The following is a 24,350-nucleotide window of genomic DNA, read 5'->3' on the forward strand; positions in this document are numbered from 1 at the left end:
AAAGAAAGAAGAAAAGAGTAAGTTCTATATAGGGTTTGCTGTAGTATATTGCCTGGCAGTCCGTAAATCGGATTTTGTGTAAGATAAGGTCTTTTTAATGACAGAGCAGTCTCACAGCTAATCTGACTGTATCGGAGATGGGCAATCAATATGAATTGCCATACTTTTTTAAATGTTTGAACCTAGGTCCTAGGAGCTATGGTTCAAATTAGAATCCAGTACAGAAAGGGAAGGACCTGTGATTTGGTAGAAATGTTCTTGCTGCTAGCACCAAATCAAACATAGTATTAAATGAAAAATTCTGTTTTGTATTTTAGGATGATATATTCATACACAAAGGATATTGAACTGGGCTCTATGAAGGACAGTCTGTGTGAAGTGAGAGGATATATGTCTTATTTTATTTGATGCCCAGGGCACCCTTAGGGAATCACATTGTGTGATACAAGATGTTCTTTTAGTAACTAATGAGTTTTCAGTATTAATCCATACCCTTTCATGATATTTTAAATAATAGTAATTTTAAGTTCCATTAGTGAGTTAGGAACATAAAAAAATTATCAAGTATTCAAAACTCAGGCTCCTTTATATTTCCTTACATTCACTGGAGGATGCATTTCAGGATCTAAGGATCATATTTGCTAAAACTACAAAAAAAAAGGTCTCCTGTATTTGTATTTATTCGTATAAACACACGGAACCCTACTGAAGGTGGGGGGTGAGGATGGTAGAAATAAATGGCGGATGTGTTCTTTTTAATACATAGAAAATCACGAGTGCCAATATAAAGGAACTTTGCAGCATAATAGCCTGTCCAAGTAGCCAATATTTAAACTCTCTCATTGTGTAGTTATGATAAATGGAACAGTGATTTTGAAATAATTCGTGAATCTTGTTTTAAGTCATTGTATAATGACTAAGCTTAATGCCATACATATCAGATAGCCAAGAATTCATTAGTATCTTTTTCTCAGAGGAAGAAATTATAAAGGAAGAAGTACATTGAGTTTAAATGTACCGCTTTTTAATAAAGCAGTTTCCATTTTAATTAAAGGCAGCAGTGTGTGTGAACATCAGGATGAAAGGGTCAGTCATAGTCCCTTTATTTTTCAGTAGATTTTTTTGGGGGGTGTATATCCTTTGTGATACAGATATTAAACCTAAAACCTGAAATGGCCATTATATCCTACAGTTCCCATTGTATCTTCCCTTTGTAATTTACTGAAGCCATGTGTATCCTATGAACAACTTAAAAAAAACAAAAAAGCTACAGTATGTTTCTTTTGCCAGTAAGGAAGGAAGCCCTTTCATAGAAAAGGAAGCAAACTTTTAAAATAATAGAATTGCTCAGGTAGGTTTTGTCTGTCTCATCATTGCAGTAGGTCTAATTTGGAGCAACTCGAAGTATGGTTCAGTGTATTAGGAGTACTAATCTGATGCAAGTGACAGAAACCACCTCAAATTGCTATTAGCGAAAAAGAGCAATATACTGGCTCAAGTAACTGCATAAGTGCACAAAAGTTAATATGTGTTCACTGTAGTACTATTAATGAAAGCACACAAATGAACCTCAGTATCCATTAATATTTTTATTCTGATTCATCTTTATTTGTTCTGTTGACAATTTTATGTGGGTTCCTGTTGTTGCAGTGAAACCCAAAGCCATTTTGGTTTTTAAAATAATATTTTTTTATTGAAGTATAGCTGATTTACCCATTAATATTATATTAGTTAAATTAAGAGAAGGAGCATAGTGTCCAGAGCAGGTGCTCAGGTCAGGCCAGCTGTGTGAACCTGGGCCAAGTTATTTAACCTATGAACCTCAGCTTCCTGGTCTGCAAAATGGGGATAATCTTATCTACCTCAGAGTTGTTGTGAGGATTAATTGATTTACATGGAAAGTACTTAGAATGGAGCCTGGCATGTAAGTGCTAAATAATATGTGCTTGCTAATCATGCTGTCACTGGTGCACTTCCTCAGCTGTTCTTGTGCATTCTCTGTCCATATCGTGGCAGGCTGTGCACCTGTCAAAGAGTGAGTTACATGTCCAAGATACGTACTTAGGAAAGAAAAGCAGGTATGATCCTGATTATTGTTATAAAAGATGCTTACAACACTCCAAGGGCTTTCTTTTTGGTAAGCACTTGTCTAAAAGCACTGTACGTATATTCCCATTTCATCGTCACCAGGCCTCGAAGGTAGATAGATGTTATGCCTGTTTCACATTTGATGAAGCTGAGGCACAGAGAGGTTAAGTAACATTAAGACAGTTGGTTTTTTATTGTTCTTAAAGTGCTGTACATATTTTTTGATCTCCACAAGGGAATTATTATATTGTTTTAAGTGAGCTTTTTAAAAGGCTTGTTGATAGTAACATCCAGCACTTCAAATGTGAAGTCATATCTCCACCAGTGATTACTAAGTATGTATTAAATTTGTTTACCTCATTTTCCCCAAATATGACCATCTAAAAAAATCTGAAACTATCTTTGATCAAGGTTGTTGTTCAAAGTAAAGTAATTGAGAGAGCTCCCCCTAATATGAGAAGTCTTGCAAACGGTCCAATCTAAGGCAGTTCCCTCTTTTCTGAGGGGTATAATTGAGGGAAAGGGGTCCTGTTGCCCTGAGTACAGGCATGTACGTGATCTGTTAGTAATGGCAAATGTTCAGTGTTTGTTTGTTAGTAACTTTTGTACAAAGTAGTGGGATTAGGAGAGGAGCTGGGGGAAGGCCAGTGGCTTAAACCTTTTATTTGGTATACGTCTATATGTAGCTTCGAAATTTTTGTGTTATTTTATAATTTAAATTAATAAATGATATGTGTATATATATATATATATATATATATATATACCCCCCCAAACAGAGCCACCTATAGGACCTTTTACACATATGTATTTTAGTTTTTTACTGAGATGTTTTCCTGTGTGATTTTCTTTAGAAATGGAGCATCTACAGTTGTCACGGCTATATTCGGAGGCATTCTCCAAAATGAGGTTAACTGCCTCATATGTGGGACAGAATCTAGAAAGTTTGATCCATTCCTAGGTAAGACATATGTGGCATATGGAGATATGATATTGTATTAAAATAATAACTAATGTTTCCTTTGAAAACTAAGACAGTAAAGAGATAAATCCTTAAAAATACATCAATTTTTGAAATTATTTTTTGAGTGTGGTTATATTCCTTTAACAGTTCTGTTTTCCTATTTCCTTTTAAGACCTTTCATTAGATATTCCAAGTCAGTTCAGAAATAAGCGCTCTAAGAATCAAGAAAATGGACCAGTTTGTTCATTACGAGGTAAAGATACTTTAATGTTCTAGAATTTTTCCCCCTTGAAATAGCAAATGATTGTTTTAATGAATTTGTGTTATAACTTAACAGGCGTCAAACCTGAATGTCTCTTCTTTCTTGTACAAAAAAATTCTGTTTAGCAAGAATGCCTGCCAGAGATACTGACCTGCCAGGTGAAACATAAAATATTTCTCACCTTTCTCCTCTTTTTAAAACTAGTTTAAAATTGAAAGTTTGTAACAAAACTTTTTCTGATCTAATGAAATAGAATTTATTCTATGGATATTCCACTAGTAACCAGAGGAAGAAAGAACCTCAGAAAAGTTTTATAAATTATGGTGTCATTCGCTCTTTTGTATGACTAATAATTTGAGAGCTCTCTTGATGACATAACTGTTGGCTAAGGCTGAGGCCTTGCTTTTAATTGCAAGATTAAAATTCACATTTACTTTGAGAGATTTCTGAACAGATTTTTTCCTTGATGAGTATTAACTACTTTAGTCAAGGCAAAAGACCTGTCCTTGACCAACCACTAAAATGACTAATTGTTCTTTTTAGTCACAGAAAGAAGAAACTAGGATAGAAAAAAGAAAGAGGATCTAGTATGTGTTCTGTTATTAAGTACCTCTACAGTGAAGGAAAATAAAAAGTTTCTACCCTGAATTACATGTTCACTAAAAGTTTTAGGGAGTATTGTCATAATGATTAATATACATATAAACTTTTCTTACAAAACAGAAGATTCTGTTGGTCTAAAACTTTACTGTCCAATATGCAACCATGAAGTCACATGTGCCTATTAAAATTTAAATTAATCAAAGTGAAATTTCAAATTCCATTGCTCAGTTATACTAGCCATATTTAGAGTGCTCAGTAGCCACATGTGGCCAGTGGCTACTGTAGTGGTCAGCACAGATGCAGAACATTTCCACTGTTGCAGAAAGTTCTATTAGACGGTGCTGCTGTAGAATCAAATTATCCTGTAAAATGTATATGAAAACACTTTGTAGATGCTTTTAGTTTGTTCACCACCTATACAACAGTGTTGATTGATTGATTGTCTCTTTTGAACAGGAGTACAGAATAAATTTAAGGAAGCCCCATCCACGCCACTTCCCCCTAAAATATGTGGCTATAGTATGTTTCTCTAAAACTGTTTTGGCCTATTTGAGATTGATTAAGAAAATATCACAATATACTTGATATCAAGTGTCTGTCAGATCATTTTCCCTTTATATTTATGGCATGTGAATACAGGCTAACAAGCATAAAACAAATATTATTTGATCATTTAGAGAGGAAATCAGTGAAAGTTAAATTTTTAAAGAGCCTCAAATTATATAATCTAAATTAGATTGACTTCATCTTAAAATATCAATAAGAACACTAATAATATTAATGTAGTAAAAAATACTGTTCCTCAATATATATATGTGGGTATATATTTGAATAATAATTTCTCATGTTTAACAAAACCGTTAGTCCAGATGATTTTTGACTGATTGGAAGACCCAGAGACACTCATTTGTTCAGGTTTCTTTCCTCCTTCCTTCCGTGCTGATTCCCCCCACCCCTCCTGAATTGGTCATACATGGTTCTTATTGCCTCTGTAACATTCCACTTAAACTTAATGCCCTAATACTGAGAGATGTTCCTTTCTTGAGACCATCCAGGAGAGTGTATGACACAGCTTAACTTAGGTGGTTGACTGGTACTATAAACAAGAATAGTGGCAAATGGAATTTGCCTCACATCCCAAGTAGTATTTTTCTTGGCATAGACTCCTTGAAATCTGATAAAGATTGGTATTAGCATCAGGGGGCCCAGACCATCCTGAGGTGTTGAGGGTTTGGCTGGAAACATGTTTCCTGTATTCTCAGCTGGCTTTCCTTTGAATTCTCAGACTTCATTTTGTTAAAGAGCTTACTGTCAGCTTTAGAATTTCTAAACCATGCAGTATCTGCGAAATGCAACAAAACGGGATTTTCAGATGATGCTCGTGGTTTTCAAGAAGGCGCCTAGTAAAGGACACAGAGGGCTAGAAAAATTTCCAGATGAAAGGCAGCACATTTCAGAAACTTTCATAAGGTAACTGAACTATACAACATCAAAAATATAACCAGGCTGTCTCGAGAGACAAAGAAGCATGCAGTGGCAATTACCTTTCATGATGAAGCATCAAAGACATTTGCCTGTGAGGGCTCAACTTCTGCTTAAGAATGAGGGAGAGGCTGGTGACAAGATGGTGGAGTAGAAGGACTTGAGCTCACCTCCTCTCACAAAAACACCAAATCACAACTAACTGCTGAACAACCATCAACAAAAAAGACTCGAACCTACCAAAAAGATATTCTATACCCAAAGACAAAGAAGAAGCCACAATGAGACGGTAGGAGGGGCGCTTCTGCAATATAATCAAATCCCATATCCAGTGGGTGGGTGATCTACAAACTGGAAAATAATTATATCACAGAGATTGCCACAGGAGTGAGAGTTCTGAGCCCAATATCAGGCTTCCCAGCCTTGAGGTCTGGAATCAGGAGAAGGAGTCCCCGGAGCATTTGGATTTGAAGGCCAGGGTGGCTTGAGTGCAGGAGCTCCATAGGACTGGAGGAAACAGAGACTCCACTCTTGGAGGGCGCACACAAGGTTTCACATGCACTGGGACCCAGGGCAAAGCAGTCATAGGAGCCTGGGTCAGACCTACCTGAGGGTCTTGGAAGGTCTCCTGGGGACACAGGGGTTGACTGTGGCTGACTGTGGGGGCAAGGACACTGGTGGCAGACGCCCCAGGGAATACTCAATTGGTGTGAGCTCTCCTGGAGGTCACCATTTTGGCAAAGAGACCTGACCCCCCCAACAGCCTACAGGCTTCAGTGCTGGGATGCTTCAGGCCACACAACCAACAGGGTGGGAACACAGCCCCACCCATCATCAGACAGGCTGCCTAAAGTCATCCAGAGCCAACAGCCACCTATAAATACACCGCTTGAGCTGGCCCTGCCCACCAGAGGGACAAGACCCAGCTCCACCCACCAGGGGGCAGACACCAGTCCCTCCCACCAAGAAGCCTGCACAAGCCCGTGGGCCAACCTCACCCACCAGGGGGCAGACACCAGAACCAAGAAGAATTACAGTCCTGCAGCCTGGGGAACAGAGACCTCAAACACACAAATTTAGATAAAATGAGATTGCAGAGAAATATGTTCCAGGTGAAAGAACAAGATAAAAACCCAGAAGAACAACTAAATGAAGTGGAGATAGATAGGCAATCTACTTGAAAAAAAAAATCAGAGTAATAACAGTAAAGTTGATCCAAGATCTCGGAAAAAGAATGGAGGCACAGACCAAGAGAATACAAGAAATGTTTAATAAAGAGCTAGAAACTTTAAAGAACAAACAATAAGAGATGAACAATACAATAACCGAAATGAAAAATACACTAGAAGGAATCAATAGTGGAATAAATGAGGCAGAAGAACGAACAAGTGAGCTGGAAGACAGACTGGTGGAAATCACTTCTGTGGAACAGAATAAAGAAAGAAGAATGAAAAGAAATGAGGACAGTCTAAGAGACCTCCAGGATAACATTAAATGTACCAACATTCACATTATATGGGTCCCAGAAGGAGAAGAGAGAAAGGGCCTGAGAAAATATTTGAAGAGATAATAGCCAAAAACTTCCCTAACGTGGGAAGGGAAACACACACTCAAGTCCAGGAAGTGCAGAGAATCCCATACAGGATAAACCCAAGGAGGAACACACCAAGACACATATTAATCAAATTGACAAAAATTAAAGACAAAAAGAAAATATTAAAAACAACACATGAAAAGCAACAAATAACATACAAGGGAATCCCCATACGGTTATCAGCTGATTTTTCAGCAGGAACTCTGCAGGCCAGAAGGCAGTGGCATGATATACTTAAAGTGATGAAAGGGAGAAACCTACAACCAAGAATACTCAACCCAGCAAGGCTCTCGTTCATATTCAACAGAGAAATCAAAAGCTTTACAGACAAGCAAAAGCTAAGAGAATTCAGCAACACCAGTTTTATGACAAATGAAAAGGAACTTCTCTAGGTGGAAAAGGCCACAGTTAGAAATGAGAAAATTACGAATGGGAAAGCTCACCAAAGGTAAACATACAGTAAAGGAAATCATCAAACCACAAATAAGATATCAAAATCAGCAACTGTGAGAAGAGGAGAGTACAAATGCATTTGAAATTAAGAGACCAGCAACTTAATCCTGTATATATATATAGACTGCAATATCAAAACCTCAGTGTAGCTGCAAACCAATAATCTATAATAGACACACACACGAAAAAGAAAAAGCAGTCCAAACACAACACTAAAGATAGTCATCAAATCACAAGAGAAGAGAACAAAAGAGGAAGGGAAGGAAAAAAACCTACAAAAACAAATCCAAAACAATTAACAAAATGGCAATAAGAACATACATCCTGGGGCTTCCCTGGTGGCGCAGTGGTTGGGAGTCTGCCTGCCAGTGCAGGGGACGCGGGTTCGAGCCCTGGTCTGGGAGGATCCCACATGCCGCGGAGCGACTGGGCCCGTGAGCCACAACTACTGAGCCTGCGCGTCTGGAGCTTGTGCTCCGTAACAAGACAGGCCGTGACAATGAGAGGCCCGCGCACCGCGATGAAGAGTGGCCCCCCCCCTTGCCGCAACTAGAGAAAGCCCTCGCACAGAAACTAAGACCCAACACAGTCAAAAATAAATAATAATTAAAAAAAAAAAAAACATACATCCTGATAATTACCTTAAACATAAACAGATTAAATGCTCGAACCAAAAGACAGATTGGCTGAATAGATACAAAAACAAGACCCATATATATGCTGTCCACAAAAGACCCACTTCAAATCTAGGGACACATACAGACAAAGTGAGGGGATGGAAAAAGCTATTCCATGCAAATGGAAATCAAAAGAAAGCTGGAGTAGCAATACTCATATCAGACAAAATAGACTTTAAAGACTGTTACAAGAGACAATGAAGGACACTACAAAATTATCAAGGAATCAATCCAAGAAGATAAAACAACTGTAAATATATATATGCACTTAACATAGGAGCACCTCAATATATAAGGCAAATGCTAATAGCCATAAAAGGAGAAATCGACAGTAACACAATAATAGTGGGGGACTTTAACACCCCACTTACATCAATGGACAGATCATCCAGACAGAAAATAAATAAGGAAACACAGGCCTTAAATGACACATTAGACCCAATGGACGTAATTGACATTTATAGAACATTCCATCTGAAAGCAGCAGAATACACCTTCTCAAGTGCACATGGAACATTCTCCAGGATAGATCACATGTTGGGCAACAAAGCAAGCCTTGGTAAATTTAAGAAAACTGAAATCATATCATACTTCTTTTCTGACCACAATGCTGTAAGATTAGAAATCAACTACAAGGAAAAAACTAAAAAAACAAACATGTGGAGGTTAAACAGTATGCTATCAAACAACCAATGGATCACTGAAGAAATCAAAGAGGAAGTCAAAAAGTACCCGGAGACAAATGAAAACGAAAGCAAGATGATACAAAACTTACGGGACACAGCAAAAGCAATTCTAAGAGGGAAGTTTATAGCAAGACAATCTTACCTTAGGAAACAAGAAAAATCTCAAGTAAACAACCTAACCTTACACCTAAAGCAACTAGAGAAAGAAGAACAAACAAAACCCAAAGTTAGTAGAAGAAATCATAAGGATCAGAGCAGAAATAAATGAAATAGAGATGAAGAAAATAACAGAAAAGATCAAGGAAACTAAAAGCTGGTTCTTTGAGAAGATAAGCAAAATTGATAAACCTTCAGCCAGACTCATCAAGAAAAAAAGGGAGAGGGCTCAAATCAATAAAATTAGAAATGAAAAAGAAGTTACAGTGGACACCATAGAAATACAAAGGATCACAAGAGACAAGCAACTATATGCCAATAAAATGGACAACCTAGAAGAAATGGACAAATTCTTAGAAAGGTACAAACTTCCAAGATTGAACCAGGAAGAAACAGAAAATATGAACAGACCTATCATAAGTACCAAAATTGAAACTCTGATTTTAAAACTTCCAACAAACAGAAGTCCAGGACCAGATGGCTTCACAGGCAAAGTCTATCAATCATTTAGAGAAGAGTTAACACCTATCCTTCTGAAACTATTCCAAAATACTGCAGAGGAAGGAACACTCCCAAACTCATTCTATGAGGCCACCATCACCCTGATAACCAAAACCAAAGGTACCACAAAAAAGAAACTTACAGGCTAATATCACTGATGAACATAGATGAAAAAATCCTCAACAGAATACTAGCAAGCCAAATCCAACAATACATTAAAAGGGTCATACACCATGATCAAGTGGGATTTATCCCAGGGATGCAAGGATTTTTCAATATCCTCAAATCAATCAGTGTGATATACCACATTAACAAATTGAAGAATAAAAACCATATGATCATCTCAATAGATGCAGAAAAAGCTTCTGACAAAATTCAACACCCATTTATGATAAAAACTCTTGAAAGTGGGCCTAGAGGGAACCTACCTCAACATAATAAAAGCCATATATTACAGACCCACAGCTAACATCACACTCAATGGTGAAAAGCTGAAAGCATTTCCTCTAAGATCAGGAACAAGACAAGGATGTCCACTCTCCCCACTTTTATTCAACATAGTTTTGGAAGCCTTAGCCACAGCAATCAGAGAAGAATAAAAGGAATCCAAATTGGAAAAGAAGTAAAGCTGTCACTGTTTGCAGATGACATACTATACATAGTAAATACTAAAGATGCTACTAGAAAACTACTAAAGCTCATCCGTGAATTTGGTAAAGTTGCAGGATACAAAATTAATACACAGAAATCTCTTGCATTCCTATACACTAACAACCAAAGATCAGAAAGAGAAATTAAGGAAACAATCCCATTTACCATCACATCAAAAAGAACAAAGTACCTAGGAATAAACCTACCTGAGGAGGCAAAAGGCCTATACTCCAAAAACTATAAGACGCTGATGAAAGAGACTGAACATGACACAAACAGATGGAAAGATATACCACATTCTGGGATTTGGAAGAATCAGTATTATCAAAATGACTATACTACTCAAGGCAATCTACAGACTCAATGCAATCTCTATTAAATTACCAATGGCATTTTTCACAGAACTAGAACAAAAAATTTTACAATCTTAATAGAATCACAAATGACCCCAAATAGCCAAAGCAATCCTGAGAGAGAAAAACAGAACTGGAGGAATCATGCTCCCTGACTTCAGACTACACTACAAAGCTACAGTAATCAAAACAGTATGGTACTGGCCCCAAAACAAATACAGATCAATGGAACATGATAGAAAGTCCAGAGATAAACCCATGCACCTATGGTCAACTAATCTATGACAGAGGAGGCAAGAATATACAATGGAAAAAAGACAGTCTCATAAGTGGTGCTGGGAAAACTGGACAGCTATGTGTAAAAGAATGAAACTAGAATATTCTCTAAAACCATACACAAAAATAAAATGGATTAAAGACCTAAATGTAAGACTGGATACTGTAAAACTCTTAGAGGAAAACATAGGCAGGACACTCTTTGACATAAATCACAACAAAATCTTTTTGGATCCACCTCCTACAGTAATGAAAACAAAAATAAACGAATGGGACCTAATTAAACTTAACACCTTCGGTGCAGCAAAGGAAACCATAAAGAAAACAAAAAGACAACCCTCAGAATGGGAGAAAATATTTGCAAATGAAACAACTGACAAGGGACTAATCTTCAAAATATACAAACAGCTCATGCAGCTCAATAACAAAAAAACCAAACAACCCAATCAAAAAATGGGCAGATCTAAACAGACATTTCTCCAGAGAAGACATACAGATGGCCAAAAAGCACATGAAAAGATGCTTACATCACTAATTATTAGAGAAATGCAAATCAAAACTACAATGAGGTATCACCTCACACCAGTCAAAATGGCCATCATCAAAAAGTCTACAAACAATAAATGCTGGAGAGAGGTTGTGGAGAAAAGGGAGACCTCCTACACTGTTGGTAGGAATATAAATTGGTTACAACCATTATGAACAACAGTATGGAGGTTCCTTAAAAAAGTAAAACTAAAACTACCATATGACCAGCAATCCCACTCCTGGGCACATATCTGGAGAAGACCATAATTTGAAAAGATACATGCACCCCAGTGTTCACTGCAGCACTATTTACCATATCCAGGACATGGAAGCAACCTAAATGTCCATCAACAGAGGAATGGATAAAGAAGATGTGGTACATATATACAGTAGAATATTACTCAGCCATAAAAAATAAAATAATGCCATTTGCAGTAACATGGATGGACCTAGAGATTATCATACTAAGTGAAGTAAGCCAACAGAGAAAGACCAAATACCACATGATATCACTTATATATGGAATCTAAAAAAAAAGATACTAATGAATTTATATACCAAACAGAAATAGGCCCACAGACATAGAAAACAAACTTAAGGTTACCAAAGGGGAAAGCTGGGCAAGGGATAAATTATAATAGGAGTTTGGGATTAACATATACACACTACTATATATAAAGTAAATAACCAACAAGGTCCTATTGTATAGCACAGGGAACTATACTCAATATTTTGTAATAACCTATAAGGGAAAGGAATCTGAAAAAATCGATATATGCGTATGTATAACTGAATCACTTTGCTGTGCACCTGAAACCCAGACAGTATTGTAAATCAAATACACTTCAGTGAAAAATAAACAAATAGCTTGCGTCAGCTTTAAGAAGTATATGATGGGGTGTGGTAATGCTTCATTCTCTTTTTGTTTACCACTAATATCAATTAAGGGCAGTCATTTTTCTTGGACAGTCCATAGTGTGATGAATTTTAGTTGAGTAATACACATTTGTTTATTAAATGGGGATGGAGATGTGTGATTACCTGATAAGTCTTGCTTTTAACATGCTTAGACATCTACTTGGCTAGAATTACTTATGTGCTTTTTGGATCTGTAATTGTCAAGATTAGTTTTCATTTAAAAAGGAAAGGTGATGGTGAGAAAGACCACTGTCATTTGAAATCATTTAACTGAAAGAGGGTGTATGAGAGGCTAAAATAACCCCATGTCTAAACCCTAACAAAGATACCATCCGAATGGGAAAAAAATGTAGCTTTATCTTACTAATACTATAAATTAAAGAATCTTAAATAAAATGTTAGCAAATAGAACCCAGTAGTGTCCTAAAACAGTAATATACAGAGATCAAGTAGGATTTATTTCAATAATGCAAGACTGATTTAATATTAGAAAGTATAATTTATTGGGAGAAGAAAAATCAAAATGCCCAAATAGGTTTTGATAAAATTGCAAATTCATGACTGATTAAAAGAAGAAAAAAAAAAGCCCTATTATAATAAGAATAGACATGTTTTCTTAACTTGTTGAGGATTATCTATCAGAAGCTGTCAGTGATCATCACAGTTAATAGTGAAGCACTAATGACTTTCCATTACAGTCAGGAATCAGCCAGGAGGACTGCTGCTGTGGGACAAGGCAGTAGACAAGGAAAGGAAATAAGAATAAGTAGTGAAGAGGAAAGACTAAATTATTACATACCGAGAACATTTCAAGAGAATCAGTTGGAAATTATGAAAGAATGTTTAGCCCTAGCTATCTCTGGAACGCAGGAGACCTGCCTTTCTAGCCCTCAGTTAACAAAAAATAAACACAGATATTGATTTGATAAATAAGTGCTTAATGTGGAGCTAAAAAGCTTAGTAAGATGGCCAAGTAGAAAATAGGCAAAAAACAACTGCTTTCTTATACATAGCAAACGATCCTATTCACAGTTGTATTAAAAACTCAAAAGTACTTGAGGATAAATTTATTGAGAAATATGCAAGACCTAGATGAAGAAATTATAAAACTTTATAAAAGGACAGAAAAAGCCAGAATTAACAGAGCCATGTCATATTCTTGGATGAGAAGACCCAGTATGATAGAGATGTAGTTTTCCCCCAAATTACTCCTTAAATTTATTCTAATTAGTTCAGAATTTCTTTTATAAGCAGATATTCTTAAGAGGAACTAAAAAAGTTTTAAAACAAAAATAATGGAGCAGGACAGAGATGACATAGGTAGTGTCCTAGAAGTACTATGTATATGGGAATTTACTATGTGGCAAAGGAGACACTTCAAATTAGTGGAGAAAATAAGAAATTAGTCAATGAGTTGTGTTAGTGTAAATGAAAATTTATGTGGGAATCATTAATTTCATTCCTAACTCATATGTTTTCCCAGATTAATTTGAGACTTCAAGATTTAGTGTGAAAAATAAAACCACAAGGACATTATAGTAAAACATCTTTTTGATCGTGTTGTAGGAGAGAGCTTTGTAAGTATATCATGAAGGCTAGAAATTCATAAATTTAACTGTATAATGGTAAAAGATGCCATAAACAAAGTAGAAAAGATGATAAACTTGAAACTAATATTTGTAACATAAATGAAAAAAAGTACTTGGGCAAAATATATGAATAAGAAAGAAATGCACATGGTCAGTTTAACATCTGGAAAAATACTAAGTCTCATTTATATTCAAGAAAGTGTAAGTAAAGCAAAATTAGTCAAGATGATAAAGACAGATAATATGCATTGTTAATGAAAGTTTCATAAGGTGGGCACTCTCATATATTGGTGTTAGGAGTATAAATTAGTACAGTTGTTTTCAGAGGGTAGTGATCACCATTTTTAATGGGCTTTTTTTTAGACATAGTAATGTCATTTGTGAACGTGGACAGTAACATATGTAAAAGATATTCATGGAAACATTGCTATTGCAAAAAATCAGAAATAACTTATATGTCCATCAGTAGGGCATTGGTTTAATACACTGTGCTATGTAACATTTAAGAAAGATAAAACTGATCAACAGCTAGGCCACAGAAAGCTACAAAATATTGTAGAGTCAAACACTATCCATGGAAGTATATATATAGCATTACTCCATGAATTCTTCCATTTATATAATATTAAAAAAATACGTGCATTAAAATTCTTGAGCAGCGTACACCTGTTCACATTGACTATCTTAGTGGGTAGTGGGATTCAGAAAGAAATGGAACTGGGACTATTTTTCATCTCTTTTATATTGTTTGAGTTTTTTAACTTATTGTATCATCTTTATATATTTGTTTTGGGGGAGTAAAACAAAATGTGGATTATTTATGCATACTTCCCAATTACTGCTTTGTTTAATTTATATAGTGTACAAAGTGATCTAGTAACTTCAACAAATCAGTGTTATTCCCTGCTCTCTATAGAATACTGTTTAACAGTTTATGTAATGCGTTAGACTGACATTTATGAAATATGTGCCCTGAAACCTTTAAGAATCTTAGGAGTTTCAGAAGCCACCATGGCATGAGTATACACACACACACACCCACACATATACACACACATACATACACATATATATGGCATATATATATATATATATATATATATACACACACACACAAACACACACACACATATATTTTTCCCTCATGAAATGCAGTAAAGTACAAATGAAAACGTTAAGCAGTTTTCTCAGATCCTTAATGAAGGTAAGTAGAGAACAACAAAACTTGGCTGCGGTGTGAGTGATGGGTGCCTAGTAGACTGGTCACCAGCCATGTGACTCACTTCTACATGTGAGCTCTGAGGTGAGATTCACGTTCATGCTGCTGCAAAATATTACACTGTAGTACATTTCGGGGTCATTCAGACTTTTCAAATAGTTAAGATGGCAGTTGTCAAATCTGTGAATGTCAAGGAGATGCTGTATCTAGGCAGTCCCCCTTTTAAAGAAATGTTTGTGTGCATATGTTTCAAACAAAGAAGCAAAATTCTTTGTTTATTATAGAATTTGGGGACAATTCAAAAGAGCACAAAGAGGAAAAGAAACATCCCTTATAAGCTTATTTCCAGAAATACCATGGTTAAGGATATTTTAATTTAAAAACTCCTTTAAAAGCTGCTTTATAAAAAGGCAGCAGTTGGAACTTTAGAATTGTTATTATTTTTTTAACCCAAGAAACCATTACAAATAGGCCTTAACTTTTCAGGAGAACTAAAGAAGCTTTTTAAAACCCATAGGGAGATGATTGTGGTAGTGGGGGTAGTTCTCTACAAATCCAGCAAGAATTTATAATGTCGTTTCTTCACTGAAAATACTCCCTAGAGGCTACCCCCGGCACAGCAGTTTTCTGGCCTGTCATTGTCTGGGGACAGCCGCAGGTGTGGGCTTCCTGGGCCTGTGGCAGCGCCAGGGAGAGGTGTGAGAACAGAGAGAGAAAGGGCTCCAAGAGGCAGCTGGGGCCACCATTTTTAAAACTGAGTGTTGGAAAAACTAGGCTCAGCTTGTATTGCTTGCGTGTGAATTGTCTGATGGGCCTTTCATGGCTTCTATTCCATTTTGGTTTATCATGTACGGCCTCACATGAAAAGGAGGGAACTCTGCACTATCTTGTACATAAGTCAGTTGTGGGACCACTTACTTGGTGGTCACCCCATAAGTTTAAGCCTCTCAAAAAGTCAGGGAGGAAGAAAAATACAAAGGAAGAAAATGTTGGAAAGCAAAAAGATGCTGGAGGAAGGTGAAACTGTGTTGGGGAGAAGAAAAGGACTGGACGGTTGCTAGAGGGAGGGGCTTTGTTTTCAGAAAAGGAGCAGGATGATGCAGGGCCAAGGCCAGATGCTGTGGCTGTAGGCCTGTGTGTGGAAAGTGGACGGGGCCTCCCCACGGAGGGAGTCCTGCAGGCGGCTGCAGAGGCGCCCACCCACGTCTTAGCAGGGAGAAGAAACCAGAGAGCACGCCAGTACTTCTGTGCATTTTACATTTTGGTCTCAAAAATGCAACTGAGTCGCTGTGAAATGTTGATATATTCTTTCAATAATCTCAACATTTGTAAGGGTATCATGTTCCTGAAATTAGAGGGTCTAAATAATTATCAACGGAGACTTTCACAATGCCACCTACTAACTCATTAGTAACTCCCTCTGAATGACTGCATGCTTCCATACACAGGAAAGTGGTTCAATGCTGGTTAAATATAGGAAAAAGATGCTTCCCCACCATCAAGTTGTTTCTGCTTCTCAGTGTTATGTGGCCGGGGAGACTTGGGGAATGGAAGTCTTGCTAGCAAATCATACCACCACCTGGTTAATGGGACGGGGAAGCTGAGTGACCGAGCATCTCAGAGTCATCATTCTTGCCTACTCTGTTTATTTGCTTTATGAAAGTTTCAGGCAGATACTGATTTTCACTTATTTTTAAAAAAAAGTTTGTTTATGCTGGTAAAATATATGTAAAATTTACCATGTTAATAATTTAAGTGTACAATTCAGCAGCATTCAGTAAACTCACAATATTATGCAACCATCACCACTATTTCCAGAACTTTAAAAATCATCCAAAACAGAAAATGTACCAATTAATCAGTAACTCCCTATTCCTCTTTCCCTAGACCTGGTACCTCTATTCTACATTCTATGAATCATACTATTATCCTTCTGTGACTGGCATATTTCATTTAGCATAACGTTTTCAAGGTTCATCCTATTATGGCATGTATCAGAATTGCCTGCCTTTTTAAGACTGAATAATATTCCATTGTACATATATACCACACTTTGTTTATCCATTAATCTGTTGATGTAACTTTGGGTTGCTTTTACCTTTTGGCTATTATGAAGAATGTTGCTGCAAACGTAAGTGTACAAATATCTGTTTGAGTCCCTGCTTTCAGTTCTTCTGAGTGTATACCTAGGAGTGGAATTGCTAGATCATATGGTAATTCTTTAACTTTTTGAGGTACTGCCAAACTGTTTTCCACAGTGGCTGCACCATTTTACATTCCCACCAGCAATGCATGAGGATTCTAATTTCTCCATATTCTAGCTAATACCTGTTATTTTTCAGTTTTTTTTTAAATAATAGCCATCATAATGAGTGTGAAGTGGTATCTCATTGTGGTTTTGAACTGCATTTTACTAATCATTAATGATGTTGAATGATGTGCTTATTTGGCCATTTGTATATCTTCTCTGGGGAAATGTCTAAGTCCTTTGCCTATTTTTGAATCAAGTGGTTTATTTTTGTTGTTGTTGAGTTGTAGGAGTTCTTTATATATTTTATCTATTAATCCCTTACTGGAGACATGATTTGCAAATATTTTTCTCCCATTCTGTGGTTAGTCTTTTCACTCTGTTGTTAGTGTCCTTTGATACACAAAAGTTTTTAATTTTGACAAAGTCCAGTTTATCTAATTTTTCTTTTGTTGCCCCTGCATTTGGTATCATATCAAAGAAATCATTGTCAAATCCAAAGTCATGAAGCTTTTCCCTTATATTTTCTTCTAAGAGTTTTGAATTAATTTTTGTATATGGTATTAGGTAAGGGTCTAACTTCATTCTTTTGCATGTGGATATCCAGTTTCCCTAGCACCATTTGTTGAAAAGACTGTCATTTCCCCATTGAATGATCCTGTTGCTCTTGTCAAAATTCTATTGCCCATATATCTGAGGGTTTACTTCTGGACTCTCTATTCTCTTTCACTTTATGTCACTACTACAGCTATGTATGGAACAATTTCCTCTGAAAAAACCCTGAAAACTAACTTTATGTCAGTACTACACTATGGCTTTGTAGTAAGTTTTGAAATCAGAAAAGTGTGAGTCCTGCAACTTTGTTCTTTTTCAGATTGTTTTGGCTATTTGGGATTCTTTGAGATTCCATATGAATTTTAGAATGGGCTTTTCTATTTCTACAAAAAATGCCACTGGGATTTCTACAGAAATTGCATTGAATCTTTGTACTGCTATTGGTGGTATTGTCATGTTAACAATATTAAGTCTTCCAATCCATGAACGTGGGATGTCTTTCCATTTATTTAGGTCTTTATAAAATTTCTTTCAGGAGTGTTTTGTAGTTTTCAGTACAAATCTTTTGTCTCCTTGGTTAAATGTTTTACTAAGTATTTTATTCCTTTAAAAAATGCTATTGTAAATGAGATTGTCTTAATTTTCTTTTTGGGTTGTTCATTGTTAGTGTACAAAAACAACTGATTTTTGTGTGTTGATTCTGTATCCTGTAACTTTACCAAATTGGTATATTAGCTCTAGAAGTTAGTTTTTTTATTTTTAGAGTTTTCTACATAAAAGATCGTATTATCTGCAAACAGATAATTTTACTTTTTCCTTTCAATTTTAATGCCTTTTCTTTTTCTTGCCTATCTGCTCTGGCTAAAATTGCCAATACTATGTTGAATAGAAGTGGCAAAAGCATCCTTGTCTTGTTCCTTAATCTTAGGGGAAAAGCTTTCAGTCTTTCACCATTCAGTATGATGTTTGCTTTGAATTTTTCATATGTGACCTTTATCATGTTAAAGAAGTTGCCTTCTTTTCCTAGTTTATTGAGTGTTTACATGCTGATTTTTAAATGTGGAAAATTATATTTTTCTTTCCTATGTCTAATCCCATTCCCCACCTCCCCCTCCTTCCCTGCAAGGTTACAGCTTTTCACACGATGCAACAAATACTTGCTGATGGAAGTTCTCATAATTTTAGCTTCAGAGATTACAAGACCATAGTGATCAATCTAAAGGGATTCATAGTACAAGCCAGTCTGTGGCATAGTCAGTGCTCTTTGTAGCTAGAGATGTGTAACTGCGGAGGTCCCTAAGGGCAGCGTCACTCTAAGTTTAATATTTGTAACTTGCTTCAGGAAATAAAAGGTCAAAACAATACACCCTTTCCTAGGAACCATCCTTGAGATAAAATAGCAAGTTGGCAATGTAGTATTAAAGAAATCTATTAGGACAAAGTTAAGAGGGAAGGGTCACTTCCCCTGGAGATTGGGAAAGGCTCAAAAAAAAAACCAAAACGTGAAGAGTTGAGTTGAGGAGAGGCAGTTGTGGGATGTACATTCCAGGTATTGGGATCAGGGAGCAAAGGTATAGTCAAGAATGCCTGCAGGGAATCATACCAATGATTTTTTAGGTCAGTCTCCCAAGACAATAGAAATAAAAACAAAAATAAACAAATGGGACCTAATCAAACTTACAAGCATTTGTACAGCAAAATAAACCATAAACAAAACAAAAAGACAATCTACATAATGGAAGAAAATATTTGCAAACAATGCAACCGACAAGGGATTCATTTCCAAAATATACAGACAGTACATACAACTCAACAACAAAAAAACAACCCAATTGAAAAATGGGCAGAAGACCTAAATAGACATTTCTCCAAAGAAGAAATACAAATGGCCAGTAGGCACATGAAAAGATGCTCAACATCACTAATTATTAGAGAAATGCAAATCAAAACTACAATGAGGTACCACCTCACACCCGTCAGAATGGCCATCATTAAAAACTTGTACAAATAACAAATACTGGAGAGGGTGTGGAGAAAAGGGAACTCTCCCACACTGGTGGGGGAAATGTAAGTTGGTGCAGCCACTATGGAGAACAGTATGAAGGTTTCTTAAAAAACTAAAAATAGAGTTGCCATATGATCTAGCAATCCCACTCCTGAGCATATATCCATACAAAACTCTAATCCAAAAAGATACATGCACCCCTATGTTCATGGCAGCACTGTTCACAATAGCCAAGATGTGGAAACAACCTAAATGTCCATCGACAGATGAATGGATAAGAAAGATGTGGTACATATACACAATGGAATATTACTCAGCCATAAAAAGAATGAAATAATGCCATTTGCAGCAACATGGATGTAACTAGAGATTATCATATTAAATGCAGTAAGTCAGAAAGAGAATGTCAAATACCATATGATATCACTTATATGTAGAATCTAAAATATGACACAAATGAACCTATCTACAAAACAGAAACACTCACGGACATAGAGAACAGACTTGTGGTTGCCAAGGGGGAGAGGGTTGGGGGAGGGATGGAGTGGGAGGTTGGGGTGAGCAGATGTAAGCTTTTATACATAGAATGGATAAACAACAAGGTCCTACTGTATAGCACAGGGAACCATATTCAATATCCTATGATAAACCACCATGGAAGAGAATGTAAAAAGAATGTATGTATACATATGACTGAATCACTTTGCTGTACAGCAGAAATTAACACAACATTGCAAATTGACTATACTTCAATTAAAAAAAAAAGAAGAAGAAAAAAAGAATGCATGGGGATTCCAGCTCAAGACAGTGACATAGGAAGATCCTGAGCTTAACTCCTTCCATGGACACACCAAATCTACAGCTACATATGGAACAATTTGCTCTGAAAAAACCCTAAAAACTAACAGCGACTCCTGCACATTGGGCAAGTAAGAAGGGAACCACATTGTAGTGGGTAGGAGAGGCTGAGACAATCTCACCATAAGCCCACACCCAGGGCAGCAACCCACATAGGGAGGGAACTCAAAACCCAGAGCTTCTCCCTTCACCAGGGACCCCAACTTTTAAGACCTGAACTTGAGAGGTGAGGCCTCAAAACAGCTTTGAAAATCAGCAGGGCTTGCATCCACCAGACCCACGAGACTTAGAAATGGCTCTTAAAGGGTTTGTGCACAGACTCACTCACTTTAGGGTCCCATGCAGAAGCAGGCCTTTGAAAAGCACCGAGACTTTATGTGAGGCTTATTTGCTAACCTTAAAGCATCAGCCTGAAGGGCAGGGGCCTGCTGAGATACCCTCCAGGGATGGAGGCTGGTGGCTGCCATCTTCATGCTCTCCCTTTGCCTTGGTAAAACCTGCAGGTGCTGCGTTTTGTTTGTGTGTGTGTTCTGCTTTGGGTTAGTGCCATCTTTACAATCCTTTTTTGTTTTGCTCCAGACAGCAGGCACCATCTTCAGGCTCTGCTCTGCCATACTCCAGAGCACCAACATCTTTTGGAGGGGAACTTTCACATGCATCCGGTGCCCCAGTTTTGGCAGCTCCCATCAGGGGATGCCCCTTTATCACCTGGCTCTGGAGGCCAGCGGGGCTTACATTCATTCCTGCATCCCATGAGACTATAACAATGGAGAGACAGTTCTTGGCAGACTGCCATCCCCACAGCATTGCATAGAAAACAGAGAAACATACCCAGTCTTTCTGAGACTTTGCTTGTCCAGGAGCTTTGGCCTGAGGGGCAGGCTTGTGGTCTGGCACAGTTCTAGGGGCCTACAGAGTTGCTCTCAGGGAGTGGAGGCCAGCAGATGCAACCTTTGTGTTCTAGCAAGGGTAGAGCCTTGCTCTAGCTCACCAATATCTTCCAGAAAGGAGCTTATACCCTTTGTCTGGCACTCGGATTTTTGTAGCTGCTGTCAGGGGACACCTGTATGTCACCTGGCTCTGGTGGCCAGCAGGGCTTATGCTCACAGGTCCCAGAGGACTGTAAGCAATGGAGAAAGAGCTCTTAAACAGCTGTCACTCTCCAGGCACAGCAAGAAGCAACAGACCTAGGAGCTCCGCCTTGCTCTGAAAGAGGCCTATATGCTTATCATCATAGCTGCAGCCTGAGGGCTAGGCTTCTAATTAGACACACACCTAAGGGCTGACTATAATCCTTTCCAGAGAACCTGGAGGATGGGTGCTGTCCTCTCCTCTGCCATGCTCCACAGCTGCAGTATCTCCTGAAGGGGAGCTCTTACACATGTCTGGTGCCCCATTTTTTGTGACTGCAGCCCATGGGATGCCCCTTGATTGCCTGTCTCTGGAGACCAGGGGGGAGGGACTTGTGTTCCTGGGTCCCACAGGACTCTAACCATTGAAGATAGTGCTTGGTAGGCTACCACCTCCAGGGCACTGCACGGACAGCAGACTAAAACCCCAAGTCTTCCTGTAAAAGAGGCCAATTTACTTATCCTGGAGCTTTGGCCTGAGGTGCAGGCTTCTGGTTTGGCACACACCTAGGGGCTTAGAGAGGTACTCTCAGGCAACACAGGCCAGGGAGGTCATCTTTGCACTCTCCCTCTGCCTTGCCACAGCTCACTGGTATCTCCCAGAAAGGAGTTTATACCCTCGTCTGGACCCCAATTTTCTGACTCTGGTGGGAGGGACACCTCCAGCTCTGGTGGCTAGTGAAACTTATGCTTGCAGTCCCATAGGCCTGTATATATTTGCATACTTTAAAAGCTGCTGCCTGAGATTCTTCCCTTTGGGACACTGACAGGTCTTGGCACACCTTCAACTACTGGGAACTACTAAAAATAAAATAGGCGGCTGCTTAGACAACCACAAAGCTTTGAGAGACAACCAAGAGCTAGGGCATGGTTGAGCAATATGGTTCATCTACACAAAGTCCACTCCTTCAAGACTGGGAGAGGTGGCTGTTGTATCCAATGCATAGGGTCGAGCAAAATGAAGAAACAGAGGACTATGTTCCAAATGAAAGAACAAGATAAAACCTCAGAAGAAAACCTTAATTAAACAGAGATAAGTAATTTACCTGATAAGGAGTTCAAAATAATGGTCATAAAGATGCTCACCATCTCAGGAGAAGAATGGATGAACAACAGTGAGAACTTCAATAAAGAGATAGAAAACTCACATCAGGACACATAATTAAAGTGTCAAAAGTTAAAAACAAGGAGAGAATCAGCAGAAACTTTGTAGGCAGAAGGGAGTAGCACAATATATTCAAAGTGCTGAAAGAAAAGAACTTCCAACAAGAATATTCTGCCTGGCAAGTTTATCATTCAGAATTGAAGAAGAGATAGAGTTTTCCAGACAGGCAAAAGCTAAAGGAGTTCATCACCACTATACTGACCTTACAAGAAGTGTTAGAGAGACTTCTTTAAGCTGAAAATAAAGGGCACTAATTAGTAACAAAAACAGAAAGTATAAATTTTACTGTTAAAGGTAAATATATATAGTAAAGGTAGCGGATTAATCACTTAGAAAGCTAGTATAAAGGTTAAAAGACAGAAGTAGTAAAATAACTATACAATAGTTAGATAGACAAGATAAAAAGATGTGACATTAATTATACTCTAATAAAGATGTTTTAAAAAAAAAAGATGTGACATCAAAAACATAAAATGTGGGCGGGAGGAAAATGGAGCTTTAGAATGCGTTTGAACTTGTTATCAACTTAAAATAGATTGTTATAAGTTGTAAGTCTAAAATATAATATGTAAGCCTCATGGTAACCACAAAGTAAAAACCTACAGTAAATACACAAAAGATAATGAGAAAGGAATTTAAGCATACCACTAAAAAAAGTCATCAAACCACAAAGGAAGAGAGCAAGAGAAGAAGAAAGGAACAGAGAGGAACTACAAAACAGCCAGAAAACAATTAACAAAATGGCAGTAGGTACATATCTGTCAATAATTACTTAAAATGGACTAAATTCTCCAATCAAGAGACAGAGCAGCTGAATGGGTTAAAAAAACAAGACCCATCTATATGCTGCCTACAAGAGACTCACTACAGATATAAGGACACACAGAGTGAAAGTAGAGGGATGGAAAAATATATTCCATGCAAATGGAAACCAAAACAAACCTAGGATAGGTATATCAGACAAAATGGATTTTAAAACAAAGACTGTAATAAGAGACAAAGATGGGCATTATATAATGCTAAAGGGGTCAATACAACAAGAGGATGTAACATTTGTAAATATTTAGGCACCCAATATAGGAGCACCTAACTATATAAAGCAAATATTAACCAACTTAAAGTGAGAAATAGACAGCAATACAATAAATAGTGGGGACTTTAATGCCCCAAGTACATCAATGCATAGATCATCCAGACAGAAAATCCATAAGGAAACATTGGCCTTAAATGACACATTAGATCAGATAGACTTAACAGATATATACACAACATTCTATACAAAAGCAACAGAATACACATTCTTCTCAAGTGCACATGGAATATTCCCCAGGTAGATCATATGTAAGGCCACAAAACAAGTATTTTTTTTTTTTGGTCATACCGTGTGGC

At 37.4% G+C, this 24,350-nt stretch overlaps 1 protein-coding gene and 1 long non-coding RNA gene across 11 annotated transcripts in view; one reads left to right on the forward strand and one right to left on the reverse strand.

Annotated features, from left to right (window-relative positions):
* Window positions 1-24,350, forward strand: part of USP3 (ubiquitin specific peptidase 3) — a 222,414-nt gene that overhangs the window by 185,551 nt on the left and 12,513 nt on the right. For all 6 annotated transcript variants that reach the window (XM_082446768.1, XM_082446767.1, XM_082446766.1 and 3 more), the window contains 2 exons: window positions 2,943-3,049; window positions 3,225-3,305. In XM_082446768.1, coding sequence (XP_082302894.1) covers window positions 2,943-3,049; window positions 3,225-3,305 — 188 coding nt within the window. The remainder of the gene's footprint in view (window positions 1-2,942; window positions 3,050-3,224; window positions 3,306-24,350) is intronic.
* LOC309654326 overlaps window positions 1-24,350 on the reverse strand; it is a 76,352-nt gene that overhangs the window by 28,824 nt on the left and 23,178 nt on the right. The gene's annotated exons all lie outside the window — the stretch shown is intronic.

Source organism: Balaenoptera physalus, assembly GCF_965194825.1.
Source record: "Balaenoptera physalus genome assembly, chromosome: 2".
Taxonomy (NCBI): Eukaryota; Metazoa; Chordata; class Mammalia; order Artiodactyla; family Balaenopteridae; genus Balaenoptera; species Balaenoptera physalus.